We start from the raw sequence: 17,091 nt of genomic DNA, 5'->3' as shown, positions 1-17,091 counted from the left end.
GGTGAGATCAGTGAATGTAGTCGATTTAGTCCTCAAAGAAATTTTTGTTTTCTCTATTTTGGATATATTGCAATTCTGACTGTACATTGACTGTTTTTGTTTTCTCTATTTTGGATATATTGCAATTCTGACTGTACATTGACTTTGTTTTGTTTGAAGTGCAATAAAAATAAAAAATAAAATAAAAAAAATAGTCCTCAAGAAATCAAAATATAATTTTTTGGGCTTTTAGAGAATGAATGTGTTAGCCTTACTGTTATCTGTAAGCTAGTGTGCTCCAAACCAATGACAAAATTCGCATTTATAAGATTTACGGATTCAAAATTTAGTCAGTTCCACCAATTTGCATCAGGGATTTTGATGACATCACTCTGCACTTTAGCTTCACATCAGATTTTCTGTCCAATCAAATGCTCTCTAGAATCTAAAGTGAACTGCCCCCCCTACATTATAAATAGATGCTGAAGCTGCAGTTGAAATCTGTCACTTGTTCACACATTACCTTTATTCTACATGGTGAATGGCACATAGTGCACTATATAGGAGACAGGGAATGATTCAGACAGAGTTTATGCTTTACATTGGGGCCAATAAAGTCTGATTTCACGTCACGCAAACCGCCGCAACGCTCACACAGTCTGCTCTGGTCCAGAGACACGATAGCACAGAGCGGAGACGCGAGTCGCGCATAAATGTATCGGACCCATTTTAATTCTACACAGAATGCTATCTTTTAAAGCAATATAGAGGAGATTAGGAGGAGAAATGTTTAGAGATTAGGAGGAAACTGCGGCTTTACCGAGCTCAACGGCTCTGGCCAAGCTGTGATATAAACAAATTCGCTATTGGTTCGCTATTAAAAGGGAGGTGCTGCTCGATATGCTCAGTTCTGTCTTCCTGATTCAGTGGAAATGACGTCAACATTGAATAATGCTGCGCTTTTCAAGGCACTTCAGTGGACCTTTAAAAAAAATTAAATCCAGTCTAATGATTACTGCCCACTGTATAAATGGTAATGGAGATTTGGATTAAGGGGTGGTAAAATGCCATTTTCACATGATGTAAAATAAATCTCTGATGTCCCCAGAGTGTGTGTGTGAAGATTTAGCACAAAATACCCCACAGATATTTTGATATAGCATGTTAAAATTCTCACCTTTTGAGGTTTTGCAAAAATGCACCGTTTTGTGCCTGGCCCTTTAAATGCAAATGAGCTGCTGCAGAGGGCGGGGTTTCAAGAGCTCGTGTGTGTTAGCAGCTCCGATTTCCTCACGTAGACACTAAAATGACAGAAACTGTTCTGTCTTTAATGTTAAAACGGAGTCAGACAATGATGGAGAGACTCAAGAAGAAGTGACAACATGTAGAATGCAACAGGACGTCTCTGAATGGTTAGTTGATGAATTTATGTTGCTGATGTGGAGTTAACTATCTTCATTTAGGATATTCTGTCATGGTAATCTACTGTTGTGAGATGCACAGAGTGACTTTCTATTGCATGTGAAAAGATGGATGCTAAAGTTTGAGCTGACTCACAAATGTACTCTTTATACAACAACTTTTCCTCTTCTCAACATGGACTGCTCCTGGGGGCGGGGCTTATGTACATTTTAGGCTTGTTCATTCCCTGGAGGATTGGCGTGTAGGTTTCTTTAAAAGCAAATATCTTCCTTTGCTTTGAACTTTGTAACTTTGCAGATGTTGTTTATACTCAAACAGCAACATTTCACACTAACTAAAGTTAGATCTCAGTGCCTAGTATCTTTTAAAATCTATTTGTGTGTTATTGTGAATAATTCATTTGTGCAAACGTTTCATTAAAAAAATGATCTAGAAATGTTTAATCAATATGTAAACTGGAACTAATGGTGAAAATAACAGATTTATCTCTGGTGATGCAAGCAGGACTTCTCCAATCATCAATCCCACCCCTGCAAAAAAATTTTTTTTATTATTAACAAAAAAACAGTATCACCGTCTACACCGGTGTTGTGAGTGATTGGTTCTACATCTTGATCCATTGGCTCACTGAACATTTAATAATGCACCTGATTACAATTCCTGCAAAAAAAATCACATTATGATTTATGTAATTTGAAATGCATTGTAATGACCATTAAATTATTTTAAGTTAAATGTGTTATATACTAGTACATAAACAAAGCTGTAGGTCGTGAACTCAAGCATTTCTTGTTCTTACTGTTTTTTTTTTTTTGTTAGTTTGTGTAATAGCATAGCATACAGTTACCCGATTAGCCTGCTAGCCTAGCTTATAACAAACTTACCCTACATATATAAGTGTTAAATATTTATTATTTCAATAATAACCATGTTATATGTTCGTATTTTTATTTGTGCAATTATTGGTATTATTATTATTATTAACAGTTCATCTGACCCAGCTCCGTGCCCACCCCAATCTGTCAGTGGGTCACCAGCTTTCTTTCAGATGGGCAGCAGTGAGAGTCTGCTTACAGACAGGAGGTCAAACAATTGCTTTTCTGGTGCAGTCACAACAGGAGCTGAACACACTTAAAACAGTGGAGATGATAGTGGACTTCAGGAGGAACCCCCAGCCCTCCCCCACTCATGAACGGCACTGTGGAAAGCAGTGGAGTCATTCAGGTTCCTGGGCACCACCATCTCTCAGGACCTGAAGTGCACATTCACATTGACTCCATTGTAGAAAAAGGCCCAGCAGAGGTTGTACTTCCTTCGCCAGCTGACGAAGTTCAACCTGCCACAGGAACTCCATTGTGAAAAAGCTGATTGAAGTCCTGCCACAAAAGCTGCTGACTCAGTTCTCAGCCGTCATTGAGTCTGTTCTACTTCAATAACTGTCTGGTTTGGTTCAGCTACCAAATCAGGAATCAGAAATAAATAATCACAACGTGTAAACTCTGAATTTTCTAAACGTTACGACTTGTAGCATGTGGCCGCTGTACCACCTGACCACTGCAGATTTAAAGTGTGTTCGACTTGAAGCGGTGCTGACCGATCGGTGTATGACATCAAAGTACAGCGAGAGCGTTGGAATTATGACATGTGTGAACACAGCATAACTCCTCTCAAAATCCAACCAATAACCGATGCATAGAACCTTTTCCCTGCCAACATTTTTGGATAATCTGTTACACTCAGATGTACATCACAATACAGAAAAAATATATATCTGTCGCTACTTCCGTTTCATCGCATCTTTAAATTCGGTCACCAAAAAGATTTGTTCGCTGTTCAGTGGCCCTTTCTGCCAGAATAAATGATCAAATACATTTATTTTTGTGTGCAATGAATATACGATGCACTGAATCATTCGCTCAACCTATTAAACACTGTAATAATAACTCTAACAATAATAAGTCTTATTGTTCTTTTACATTTTTAAAATAAAAATTCTAAATAAATAAAAATCCAGATGCTACCGATTACGAAGTAGCCTATGTATCAATAGCATTTTTCAAAATCAATGTAGGCTATTTAAATTTTGCTTCGCCCCTTTAAGATAAACCGCTGGTGTGCTAAATTATATCCCTGTCAGCGTCAACTCAGCAGGGATTTCCTAAATCTAAAATAGGGATCCGAATAAAGATTGCAGTCTGGTTAGCATCACTCAGAGATTTATTGGATTGAATATGGATTGTATTATATGGCTTCCTGCTGAGCTCGTAAAGCGAAACGGGAATATAATTTCCTTTATTAATGTTTATTAAATGTTAGCATTTCAACCCTAAAAATGATACTTTACATTCTAACGTCTCTCCGTTTTGTTTCAAGCACATCTCGACCCTTCGCACAATGGCGCGTACGCACGAGCTCGGGCGTGAACGCGCCCACAGTCTGGGCTGCCGTCTGGTCAGACAGTCTGCAACTCGGGAAGCGAATAGGAGGGGCGAGTATTGGGGATGCCACAGGAATGATCCATTAACCCCGCATAAACCCACATCCGCATTTATGGATTAGTTTCTCCTGAAGTGTAGAGCTCATATTTATTGCTTCCGTCCTCATTGAAGTTACTTAAATATCCCTGACTGCTCTTATTCACTTTGCACGCGGAACACATGACGGTGAGTTGCAACATTGTTACTGCACTACTGTTTGCGTGGAGTGTTTTATGCTATATTGCGTTGCCCCCTGGATGAATGGTGCATTGTTGCGCTGTTTGTAAATAACAAAAGTGCCATGATCACCATTAGGTACATTGAGTACCCAGTGCGTCAATCCAGCCATGAATAACTTCTAGCTACGGATGGAATATGTAATCAATAGAAATTGATGCATTGTAACACAGCTAGTTGAGTTGTTTGATTCGTATCAAGTTTTAACAGCGATATATGTTAGTCCAGGATGGGAAGTGATGCTCTTCCTCTCAAATATCCTTCTCGGGTTTACCCAGACGTCGACGTTTTACCGTCCCTTTTACCTGTCTGCACTTTAGAAAGGGAAATGGACTCCTCCTGGTCCTCCTGTAATACATCGTGGCTCGTGTCGTGTCCTGGCACGTTCAGTGAACAAAGGGAAACTGACATGATGCTTCAGGGAAAGTGAAACATATAAAGCAAAGTCACATATTTAGGTCGAGGATGTTGAGATGCGTGTGTGTTTTTTTAAGAGCTCATAAAAAAGCTCTCACGGCCGCCTGAACAAATGATGACAGCCTGATGCAAGACAAGTCTTTTGTTGTAGTAGCCTATTTTCTTTTGCGACGCTTCCCGAAGCGTCCAGTAGGGGGCGCGGGTTGAATTGTGTTGCTGAGGAACACATGGAGAATGACATGAACAACGTAAACAAGCACATCGATCCATCTTTTTACACCAGCCGAACAGAATAAAACTGACATTTCTAAATTTTCAGCAGAATAATGGTTTACAAAGAGTAGGCTATGTCTTGAATGTAGCTGTCTTGTATGAATTGGTTATAACATGACCTCATAATCTATTCTAGACTGTTTACCAAATGCTTGCATCTGGGATTTGGGAAATTTAAGGGGCTAGTTCACCAAAAACTGAAAATTATTTTATCATTTACGTTCCAATCTTTGTTGCTTTATTTCTTCTGCAACACAAAATGAAATTTTGTTGCTAATTCGCTATTTTCTATGCAATTACAATGAATGGAAAGCGGAGCTTCAAAATGAATTAGAGAACCGGATCAGTCCGAATGTGAACAAATTCAGATGGATCAACCGATTCATCAGATTCTAAAGAAAGATAACTGCTGCGTCCCAATTCAGAGGCTGCATCCTTCGAAGAGCGCATTCGAAGGCCGATTGCTTCACCTTTGTGCGACGAAGGCTGTCAGATAGTTTAATATAACTGTAAAAAAAAAAGTCCAGTAAACGTCACTGGCGCTCGTCAACGGCAGCTGTCACAGTTGCTAGGCGACAAGAACAGTCCTCCATTTAACAATAGAAATGATTTTGTGTTCTGTAGAAGAAAATAAACCATACAGGTTTGGAACAACATGAGGGAGAGTAAATGATAACAGAATTTTCATTTTTGGGTGAACTTTAAAGATGAAAGTAGTAGCAAACACCACAGCCCTCTCTCATTTTGTTTATTTCTTCATTCTCTTGTGTTATCAGAAGTACCAGAGATGTTCTGAATGAAAGGAGGATCTGGCAGCCTTTCGATAACAATGCTGGAGAACTTGAGCAGAGCCCACATTGATCGACCCGTCCCTAGATCATCCACGTTCAGCTTCTCTGCCCTGTTTGCTCTGCCACACCATCTTCACATGGATGGGAGCAGTCATCCATTCAGGAGGTACAACTGATGTTGTGAACGGAACTGTTAACACATTCACATCCTGCTTTACATACTCATATCCTGTTATTTGTTTATGATTCCTGTGTTTTCCCTTGTTACTTATACCCTAAATGAGGCATATTTAAAACAATTCTCACAATGTGTGACATTCCTCAATTTACTAGCTGCTGAGGGACCCATTTTGTGTACATTTATTCAGCATCAGTATGATGCCACAGGAGACATGACATAACATAGATTACTCAGTTCCAGGAACCAGACCGATATTAATGTAAATTCAATGAGTTCAGTCAGGACCAGTGGGAAATGGATTAAATTTTTCCAGGCTAAAGTCAATGGAGTACAGTCAAAACCACAGCATAATGTACATGCTATTGAAAATTATAGCTTGTAATTTGGTTCTTATATAAATACAACATAATAATAATATTTTATTAAAATAATAATATTTTTTTATTTTACGAAAAATCTACATTTTCAAACTCCTAGACCGTTTGTCCGATTTTCACGAAAATTAAAACCAGATGATCTTCTTCAGAATTCAAGTTGATTCGTCAACAGTTCTTGAATAACATGCGAACGAATTTGGCATCGAGTACTCAAAAATGGACATGAGGCTGTATCTCCGCAACGAAACTCCGCAACGTATCTGTAATCGCAAGCATGACTTGAGTGTGCAGTGCAGTGTTATACGTTGTGGTCAGAAGATATGAAAAATGTATATTTTTAGCTTATAACGTTTGACCAAAAATCACAAGACTGGTCTCTTTCAATTTGGGGCGCCATGCCGAGTCGGACGATATAACATTTCTCCAATTTGTTCATTTTGGGCGTCGGCCATTTTTTATTTTGTTGTAAAATGCTATGTTTTAAAGGCATTGGCGTATAGTTACAAAACTTGGTATGTGTCTTCAGCGTGGTGTCCTGAAGGTACTCACAAGGTTTTAGGGCAGCGCCGCCTTGTGGTCAATAATTATAACAAAATCAAAACAAAATCAAAAATTCGAATGGCTTTTGATTCGTTTTGCCAATTTTATTTGATCGATTCTCTGAGTCATACCAAGAACATAGATACCAATTTCTTAAAAAATCGACTTTATCAAACTCCTGCTAGACCGTTGCTCCATTTTCCACAAGAATTTAATCAGATCATCCTCAGACAATGCAAAGAACATACATCCCAATTTTGCCATAGGCGGCCAAACTTCCTGTCCGCCATTTTGATTGTCTTTCTTACAACAAAAAAAAAAAAAACGTTTTGGAAATCCTCGTTGACTATTTGTCGTTTTCACCAAATTTGGAATATAAAATATATTTTATAAATATATAATCTATATTTTATTATATAAAATAGGTCATTATTATCCTATAAATTTTTTATTATTATACATATGTATATAAATATAGGAATAATACGGTAATATTAATTAGGGGTGTAACGATACCTTCATTTCACGATTCGATATATATCACGATACTGAACTCACGATACGATATTATTGCGATACTCCCAAGACATATGATAAAAGGTTAACAAAAAATGTACTGTTGATTAAAATGCTAACTTTGATATTACATTGTGGGTTTAAATGAACAGGTTTGGACTTGGTGCTTGTAATTCAAAGACAATGGTGACACCAGAATAAACATATTCATGATTCTGAAGCTGACCATTGCATTATTATACATTATAATCAACATTATATAGTAGTTTAATGTAGTACTGACACTAAAACTCTGAAAACATGATTTTTTTTCTTATACAGTAATTTCTATTTTGGGTGAACTATCCACGATACATATTGTCACTATCCACGATACGTATTGTTGCATTTTTGTATTGCGATATATTGTGGCACGATATATTGTTACACCCCTAATATTAATATAAAATAATAATAATAATATATATATTCTATAAGATATATTATATACAAAATATATAGTTTGTTTGTTATCATCATCTTGGCACAAATCATAAGTTGCAGTGCTTAGGAAAGTAACACCACGCACCTCTATTCAACAAACCTCTTGATTTGAGGTATTTTAAAACGCACTGACTGCACACGAGGAACAGGCTGTTACTCCCTTGTACTGGGAGTGTGAAAGAAAGGAGTTTTGTGTTGCATAACTATTAAACAAGATTGGTTTATCCTTGTGTGTGTGTCTGACAGAGAGAGAGACTGAGGAAAGGATAGGAATGTAATGTTAAGAGGAAGGAAATTGATTTCTCAACAGTAAAACAGTAGTTGCCACCCCTTCCCCGTCTCTAGCTGCATCTTTCTAGCTCCTCCCCTTCTCTCACTTGTTGTTGTGGTTCTGGACTAACTGCAGTGTGTTTTTAACCATGAGGACTCTGTACCGCTTAAAGTTGGTGAGTTCTCCAAATCTGAGTCAGCTGGGGAAAAATGAAAAGGCTTCATTGGAGGAGAGAGGATCAGGCCCTAATGCCACATGGAACAGGTTAGTGTGTGTTTTGTGCCCAGCACATGTCCATAAGTGTCATAAACTGAGATGTAATTTCACGTCTGTGCGATTTATTGCAGCATTCACAACGCAGTTATTGCTGTATTCCAAAAGAAAGGACTGGCAGACAATGAACTCTATACGCTCAATGAAGGCGTGAGGTGAGGAAAAACAACATCGTATGTTTTGTGACAGCAGGCTGATCTTTTGTTCGTTTTTATACATTTTTGTGAATTATTTATTTCGCTATAATGGTAACTGTTAGCAGTGTGTGAAATGTAGACTTTAACACACTGTCAGCTGTGATCTGAGGCTTCACATTATCAGCACAGAACAGTTGTGAGAGGACGCAGCGCCTCAGTCCGCTATTATGTAACTATTAAAAGAAAAATTGTGAAGCAATAACATCCCAAATAAGGAAAACATACCCACATCATATTTCACCCCAAAATCAAGAGTAAAAAATAAGAACTTATATTTGACATAAAAGGGCTTTTTACACTTGAAATAGTAAACCCTGGGTCATTCTAAACCACGGATAATCGGTTATCATTATAAAGAAAACTGAGCTTAATTTTTGTGCCATTATTATTATTTTGCATTGGATTTGTGATACTATTCTATATATCATAAATAAGAACACCCCTCATTGTCATTACTGTAATGCATCTGCATTGGTTTACCTTTAGGTTTGTTTGTGATTCTGATTATTTTCTATGGATGTCGCTCTCTATACCTCAGAATAATGCACTAATGGAAATCCTTTAGTTTGGACACAGTGATTAAAACAGCATAAGTTAAAGATCGTAATGATAATGGTATTACCTTGTATAAATAATTGTGTAAATAAAGTATTTTTTGGCATTTATTTAATAATTATTTGGAGGAAATGTGCTGAATTGTCATTTTTTTTAAAATGGCTATAACAATGCAAAAATTACAAGTACAAAAACAGGCACTTTTATGCAAAATATATTATAAATGTACTATGGACGGGCAAGAGTGATCGAGTACTCGAGTTTTAGTTGACCGTGTGTCAGCGCTCTGTTAAGGGAAGAGCACATCTATTTTCCTTTCAAATCAATAAAAAAACTGTTAAAATAAATAAATAAATAGCATGCTCAAGTTCACATGCGCACTCGCATCCTTTTGTGCAGATGCAAGTTGTTATGTTTGTGTTATGTATCTAATTATTAATCTTTATAGGATGTATCGTAGAACAGACTTCAGTTTACTGGAGATCATTTACTCTTCAGCTTTACCTCAAGCAACTATTTCTTTTCGATGTTTCTTTTTCGATAACATTGATGCATCATAATCTAGAAGTGTTCTTTTTTTTCTAGTCATACGTTCATGTTTTCGTAACTTTTCATGTCATATTTTTATTTGTCAACATTCATTTTCGCAAGCGTGTCCCCGGCTTAAGTGTGTCCCCGGTTTTTTGTTGTTGTTGAAGAAATCTATGAATAGTTTTATTTAGCAAGGACACATTATTGATCAAAGGTGAGAGTAAAGACATTTGTAATGTTACAAAAGATTTCTATTTCAAATAAATGCTGTTTTCTTTTTTTACTTTCTATTCATCAAAGACCACAAGTGTTTTCAACATAATTCTTATCAGCCAATATTATAATGATTTGTCAAGGATCATCTAACACATAATAATGGTGAAAATTCAGCTTTGCATCACTGAAATAAATTGCATTTTAAAATATATTCAAAACAGTTATTTTAAATTGTACTATTAGTTCGTAATATTACTGTTTTTAGAAGAAAAAAAAGGATCAAATACATGCAGCTTTGGTGAGCAGAAGAGACTCCCAGTAGTCTGTATACTTTATATACATTTTGCTGCTAAAATTTTATATATTATAAATACATATCATTTATTTTTTTAATTACATTTTGGGGTGAAATATTTGAACATATTCTTGACAGTCATTTAAATCAAATTGCTTTATTTTCTTATACATTATATTTAAGAATGATTTCTCTTCTGAAACATTTGTTAACGTTGTTCTATGATATTATATTTTTTATCAGGCAGTTATTGAAAACAGAGCTGGGCTCGTTCTTTACTGAATACCTCCAGGTGAGATTTTTTTTTTTTAAACTAGTTTTTCCAGAGATGTGTTTGTTCTAATATATACTCTTTTTATATAAACTATTTCTTCCCTTTTTCCCTCATTATCAGAATCAACTTTTAACAAAAGGCATGGTCATTTTACGGGACAAAATAAGGTTTTATGAAGGTATACCATCCCGTTTTAACAACAAAACACATGTACAGAATTGCAACATTACCCAGCATTTCACTTGGTACACAAACAACACAATCTGTTTCTCGTCTCGCTGAAAATAGGTCAGAAGTTATTGGACTCTTTGGCCGAGACGTGGGACTTTTTCTTTTGCGATGTTCTCAATATGCTTCAAGCCATCTTCCACCCCGTCCAGGTACAGTCCAGTCATACTGCGAAATATCTTGTCAGACATCAGACGCAGCAGTGGTGTGTGAATCTGTGTGCGTGTTCGTTTCCAGGGGAAGGAGCCGTCGGTGCGTCAGCTGGCCCTGCTGCACTTTCGAAACACCATCACCCTTAACGTGAAGCTGGAGGAGGCTCTGTCCCGACCACGAGCCCGTGTCCCTCCCTCCATCGTCCAGATGCTTTTGGTGTTACAGGTACACAAGCACTCCCTTTTCACAATCCTCTTAGATAACGTGAAAGTCCCAACCGTCCCGTCATGAGCTGCACCCAGTAATGATAGCAGATTGACTTCAAGACAGGTCATTTGTGATGGCGTAAGCAATTGTGTCATGTAGAGCGAGACATTAATCATAAGCCTTGTGTGTCTCAACTAGAACAACTGTGAAAGGGATAGTCAATGTGAAACTCCTAAATATGTCATTTTCACGTCTTACAGGGGGTTCATGAATCTAAAGGTGTGAGTGAAGAATACCTGAAGCTGGAGTCTCTGATTCAGAAGGTGGTGTCGCCGTACCTGAGCACGCAGGGACTGTGTTCACACGAGTGTGGCGCTTCTCACTGCTCATGTGTGATCGGTGAGAGAGGGGGGAATACACCACTGTTCAAATGTTTGGGTTCAGTATGAATTTTTAATGTTTTTGAAAGTCGCTTATGCTTATTAGCAAGTCTGCATTTATTTGCAAGACTGTTTATTTTATTTTATTTTTTGGGTGGATGTTTGAATTTATTACGACTGATTTACACTCTGTGAGATTAAGCTCAAAATATTAAGCTTGATATCATTTGCTAAATTTAAAATAATATCTGGAATATATTTACTTTGTATTTGTTTCTTTTTTTCTACACACTGATAGAATACAGTTCATTGTATAAACCTAAGATGCATATTTTGAATTCAGTTATTTGTAAATCGTTTTTCACAATAAAAATCATGGGTAACAGTGGCTAGGAGAAACTCCATAAAATTCTCCAGAAATACAAATTATGTCTCAAGTAATAACGTATGTCGCAAAGAAGGAGAGATAAACACTTTCACAAAATTGTGTTTTTCTATATTTATTACTGCTAAAAAGTAGGGCTGTCAGTAGAACAAAATCATTGTGATTAATCTCATGAATTCCAGCAAAAGTATATTGAAAAAGTAATCAAATTTGATAAATGTGCTAAAATAATCTTGCATTTAATAAATAGATGAACTGTCCCTTTAAAGATCTTGCAATTATGTTCTCCATCCTTAAACATTTGCTCTGATCATATGTGATTCAGCCACTGATATTTTAAGTATGTCAGAACGGTACTGTAAAAAAGCAGTTATCATTACTAATTTCTTGCAAATCTTTCCAGAGAGGCGTTTGCAGTATTGCTGGTCCAAGTCTGCAGACCTGCCCTCCAGTAACCCGGTAGTGCGCTCCAAGAGTTACAACATCCCCATGCTGACCCCCGTGGCCGAGTACGACTCCGAAGTGAGCTCTGTGGGCAGCGTGGGCATCCGGCGCCACTCCGCATGCGATGTCACTTCCTGCATAGAGCACCAGGGCTATTCGGCCCTGTCTGTGGGAATAGAGACCAGCTCGACCCCCAGACTCTCGCTGGATCACGAGCTCACCCTGTCCGGTGTGGTGCGAGGGGCCACGGGACAGCCCGCTCTAATTTCTCCGTCCGTCTTCATCCACACCTCCGCGGGGTGTCTCCACGCAACGGACGCCCATGTGGCTTCATCCGAGGTGGACAAAGGCCTTCCGTCACCCCCGAGCTGCTCCTCCAGTCCGGAGACCATTGTAATGCAGGGGCTGGACTCACTGGAATCGGATCCTGACGGAATCTTCATCGACTTTTCCCACTGCCGCTCCGATTCTTTTGGAACAAGCAGGAAAACTAGCTGATGGGATGAATTGCTGTGAAGAATCAATTTCAAATGATTGATTATAAACTACTACTTTTTTTTTCTGTGAACTTGTGAAGTAGCTCTGTGCGTTACGTATTTTTAAAACTGGAATTTCTTTCCAGCTTTGCGCAAAAGCCGAGGCTGCTTTGTGGGAAAATGGGAGAGGACTCAATTTAAAGCAATTGTTTTCATAATGTTCTAAACCTGTGAATTTATCCTAATTGTTTTTCATTGATAATAGACGTGGAATGTGTCCATTTGAATCAATATGCATTTTACTGTCTCTCATTTTATGTTTAAAATGTCACATTTACTGTTGTTTGGCGAATTTTCGCGAGCAAAATCCAGTCATTTCAATAGGAATCCATCTCTACATTATTGACAATAGACAATTGACCTTTTTAGCTCGCAAAATGTGACTGCACCTAAAGTGAGCTTCACTTAACGTATTGTGTTATGAGGTGACAGTATCACTAAATGTAGAAATCTCTTCCATTACTGTCACTCTTGATCTCATGCACTATTTATTCTCATAGGGCTTTTAAAAACTACATTTAGTGCTTATAAATCATTGGCAATCTAACCTGCACTCTTAATGGTATAAAATGAAATTTGTCTCTCAGTTTGTGAGAATAACTATTGCAAATGACAATACAGTGCAGAACATTGTACGTTCTCAAGCTTGTTGCTATTTTATGTGATAATTATGATCTGCCAGAGAGCAAACAGGGTTTGCTAATTGAATGTGTAAACTAAAACTCCCTTTTAGCTAGTTGATAAAATAGTACAAATACAGAAAAAAAAATGGTGTTAGATGAGACTGAAATAGAAAATGTATCTTATTGGCTATAATATGCTATTTTATAAGGTAATTTTATATAACATTTGCTTAATTTAGTCAATTTTAATTTAGTTAATTTAATCGGTTAAATAGCCGTAAGCATAATTGGATAAATGTATATTCTAGAATAGAATATATGAAAAATTATAAGGTAAAGAATTGTTATTTTTTGTTATTTTTGTTTCTCTTATTTTTATGTATGGAAGCTTTTTGACTTAGGTTATAAATTGATCAATTTCTCTGTAGTTTTATAGAAAGAAATTGAGCATAGATTTTTACACAAGGAACATTTTTAGAATTTTAAAAGGTTTACAGTGGTACTTTAATACCTTGCACTGTCATTTCTGAAGTCTGTGCTTTGTTTCATACTGAATTTGTTATCAGCTTTCATGTGTGCTGCTGTGGACGACCTCAACAAGACTGAATTTGTAGTAAAATACTTTTACGCTTCATGTTTATGACTGTTTCAAAGTACAAGAGTATGGCTGGGTTTTATACGGGTCAGGCTCATATATCGTTTGTCTTTTGTTATAATTTACTTTAGTCACTCTTTTGTTAAGATGAACAGGTTTGCATAGGGAAAAAGCGTGAAAAACTAGATAACTGGAGCTTGTATTTGTTTACGTCCGGTGACGTTGAGCCGGAAGTAAGGTTTGATTCGTGAATGAATCATTATTTGAACCAAATCTTTTCGATAAATAAGTTGAAACCATTTTTTTTTACAGTCTATGGTTGAAACGTTTCATAAACCAACAACTCGCCAATTCACTGAACCGAGACCGTTGAAATCATAATAAGCAGAAACCCTATATTATGAGCTCATTTTGAGTGAAAACGAGGATTTGAATCAAAGTTAGTACCTAAATATAAGATATGAGGACCTCATTTTGTGTTTTATCAACACACAAAACAGATTTTTTTTAATGTAATCTTCCAAATGTGCCATAACCTTTTCAACTATGAGACGTAAATTATTTTGTATCGTTTTTTTATTAGCTGAATGTCTGGTTTTATTAATGAAAATTCATTCAAAATGTGATTTTTATGTTTTATGAATGTAACATTTTATAAATGTAAAACGTTTATTTGAAAAGGATCGCGTATGGAAGTATTTGCGACGTAAATGTTCTATCAGTTTTGTGAACCAGTTCTTTGAAACTGCTCAAAAGAACCGATTCGCTGAAACGAGTCGGACATCCCATCACGAATGGGGGTGTTGTTGTTGTTTTAAATAAACACAATTTGAATTAATTTGAGAAAATGCAATCCCTTATATATTTTCAATTAAAAATAATTATTTTTTATATACACTTCAGACATTTTTAACATAAACTTGTGGTGTTTTTCATATAATAAAAACGGTCCGGAGAATAGTCACCCTCCCCGTTTAGAAAGGATGAAGACAAAGGCTACCGGAAACCGGACTCCATAGTTTTCGTCAAATGGCTGGTTTGTATTCATGCGAAATCGTTTGTTTTCTCCAACCATAAACGTTTCGTTTTTCAAAGTATTTTCGGCGAGCTTTTTCATGGATTTACATTTATGTTTACTAAACATGTGTCGCGATCTGGAAACAGCCGTTACTAAGACCTGGCGGTGCAAATACAGCGTCTATTCCGACGTAAGCTGGTTATTCCAAGCGAATGAATCTCACACCAAGTTTTAAATGCAACAAAGCGCGGTCGTTTTTTATTTTTGTTGTACGTTTACTTAGTTCTGACATTTCTCCCGGTATTTTGTTTTACATGCGGTCCTCGCCGGCAGAATTCCAGACTACTAACTTCGCTAAGCTAACGAGCTGCTCTTAGAAATGGAGATCCACATCTCGAGCCTTTTCCCGGAGATCTTAGCGATGATTTTCAACTACCTGGACGTTAAAGGCAAAGGCAGAGTCGCGCAAGTGTGCACGGCATGGAGAGACGCCTCGTACCACAAATCAGTCTGGAGGGGAGTAGAAGCCAAACTCCATCTGAGAAGAGCAAACCCATCGCTCTTCCCCAGCCTCCAAACCAGAGGGATCAAGAAAGTCCAGATCCTCAGCCTGAGACGCAGCCTCAGCTATGTTATTCAGGGCATGCCCAACATCGAGAGCCTTAACTTGAGTGGATGCTACAATCTAACAGATAACGGCCTTGGTCATGCTTTCGTGCAGGACATCCCCTCATTGAGGATCCTCAACCTCAGCCTTTGCAAACAGATCACCGATTCCAGCTTGGGCAGGATTGCGCAGTATCTGAAGAACTTAGAACTGTTGGATCTCGGTGGGTGTAGTAACATCACCAACACGGGGTTGTTGCTCATCGCTTGGGGCCTTCATAACCTCAAAAGCCTGAACTTGAGAAGCTGCCGGCACGTTTCGGACGTGGGCATCGGGCACCTGGCCGGCATGACGCGCAGCGCCGCGGAGGGATGCTTGAGTTTGGAGCATCTCACCTTGCAGGACTGTCAGAAACTCACGGATCTGTCGCTCAAGCACATTTCCAAGGGCCTCAACAAGCTGAAAGTCCTGAACTTGAGCTTCTGCGGCGGGATTTCCGACGCCGGCATGATCCACCTTTCACACATGACCCAACTCTGGACTCTTAACTTGCGCTCCTGCGACAACATCAGCGATACAGGCATCATGCACCTTTCCATGGGCGCTTTGAGGCTGTACGGGCTGGACGTGTCGTTTTGTGACAAAGTGGGCGACCAGAGCCTGGCATACATAGCGCAGGGCCTGTACCAGCTCAAATCCCTGTCGCTTTGCTCGTGCCACATCAGCGACGACGGGATCAACAGGATGGTCCGGCAGATGCACGAACTGAAGACGTTGAACATCGGCCAGTGCGTCCGGATCACGGACAAGGGCCTCGAGCTCATTGCGGATCATCTGACGCAGCTGACCGGGATCGACCTGTACGGCTGTACCAAAATAACCAAAAGGGGACTAGAGAGAATCACGCAGCTGCCCTGCCTTAAGGTGTTGAACTTGGGACTTTGGCAAATGACCGAGGTCAAGGGTGTAGGAGACGCCTCTGAGATCCTGCCCTGCTACGCCTCGTAACGTTTACGCTACCTCAGTGTCGCCAGTGATGTCTTGTTTTTCTAGAGACGTGTATTATATTATTAAGACGCACAGTCGCACCATCATGTACTTTGTTACTAAGCCTGTTTGGAAAAGGGACTTGATGTAGTTCAAATTGAATCAGCAATAAAACACTGAACAGCCTTCCTAATGGTATAGTCTGAATTATGATGGTTCCCTTGAATGCCTTTGTTTTTCTGTACTTTGTTTTAGAGCCTCAAATTGAGGTAAAATGTCTTTTATTCTCATTTCCACTGACAAACGCATTTTGTCACTGCCTTTAAGTATTTATCCTGAAATACCAGCAATTGGAGAGAGAGAAAAAGTTTACCATGTGTGTGGACAAGGACGGAAAACTTGCTTGTTCGTTTTATGTGATTCCTCCCTGGTAAAATGGAACATATGCAATTTAAACTTTGTTTAAAAAAAAAAAAAGAGGCCAGTTTGCTTGTTAAAGACCTACAAGATGTCTGTTTATTTTCCTATAAATGATTAAAGCTAAAATTGTTTTTAACTAAATTGTTTTCCTGTTATTATTTGTATACTTCATCGTGTTCTACAACACTCATTACATCTGTTTT

The 17,091-nt window shown here is 38.1% G+C and overlaps 2 protein-coding genes across 3 annotated transcripts; both read left to right on the top strand.

Moving 5' to 3' along the window:
• The first annotated feature begins 3,550 nt into the window (after window positions 1–3,550).
• Window positions 3,551–14,698, top strand: prr5a (proline rich 5a (renal)). 2 transcript variants are annotated; one of them, XM_079604073.1, is made up of 11 exons: window positions 3,568–3,599; window positions 3,775–4,064; window positions 5,582–5,762; window positions 8,118–8,228; window positions 8,312–8,392; window positions 10,275–10,323; window positions 10,426–10,483; window positions 10,594–10,685; window positions 10,771–10,911; window positions 11,154–11,292; window positions 12,062–14,481. In XM_079604073.1, exons 3-11 carry the CDS (start codon window positions 5,602–5,604, stop codon window positions 12,598–12,600), a joined length of 1,371 nt encoding a protein of 456 aa, XP_079460199.1. In that variant the 5' UTR covers window positions 3,568–3,599; window positions 3,775–4,064; window positions 5,582–5,601; the 3' UTR covers window positions 12,601–14,481. The 2 variants fall into 2 exon arrangements, with proteins under 2 accessions (XP_079460198.1, XP_079460199.1); XM_079604072.1 differs by having other exon boundaries at window positions 3,551–4,064; window positions 12,062–14,698.
• A 127-nt stretch (window positions 14,699–14,825) lies between these two features.
• Window positions 14,826–17,026, top strand: fbxl14a (F-box and leucine-rich repeat protein 14a). The gene is made up of 2 exons (XM_079604074.1): window positions 14,826–15,064; window positions 15,208–17,026. The coding sequence occupies exon 2, from the start codon at window positions 15,254–15,256 to the stop codon at window positions 16,487–16,489; it is 1,236 nt and encodes a 411-aa protein (XP_079460200.1). The 5' UTR covers window positions 14,826–15,064; window positions 15,208–15,253; the 3' UTR covers window positions 16,490–17,026.
• The last annotated feature ends 65 nt before the right edge of the window (window positions 17,027–17,091 follow it).

This window comes from Phoxinus phoxinus (assembly GCF_949152265.1).
Source record: "Phoxinus phoxinus genome assembly, chromosome: 25".
NCBI classification, from domain to species: Eukaryota; Metazoa; Chordata; class Actinopteri; order Cypriniformes; family Leuciscidae; genus Phoxinus; species Phoxinus phoxinus.
The sequence above is the reverse complement of the archived record's forward strand: the minus strand, read 5'-3'. Positions and strand labels throughout refer to the sequence as shown.

What these genes read in the sequence shown, in the direction of transcription:
- prr5a (XM_079604072.1), top strand. Translation starts at nt 5,602, where the DNA reads ATGAAAGGAGGATCTGGCAGCCTTTCGATAACAATGCTGGAGAACTTG. An exon ending in AGCAGTCATCCATTCAGGAG is followed by an intron (nt 5,763 to 8,117) that starts GTACAACTGATG and finishes TTTAACCATGAG; the next exon opens with GACTCTGTACCGCTTAAAGT. An exon ending in ACGCTCAATGAAGGCGTGAG is followed by an intron (nt 8,393 to 10,274) that starts GTGAGGAAAAAC and finishes ATTTTTTATCAG; the next exon opens with GCAGTTATTGAAAACAGAGC.
- fbxl14a (XM_079604074.1), top strand. Translation starts at nt 15,254, where the DNA reads ATGGAGATCCACATCTCGAGCCTTTTCCCGGAGATCTTAGCGATGATT.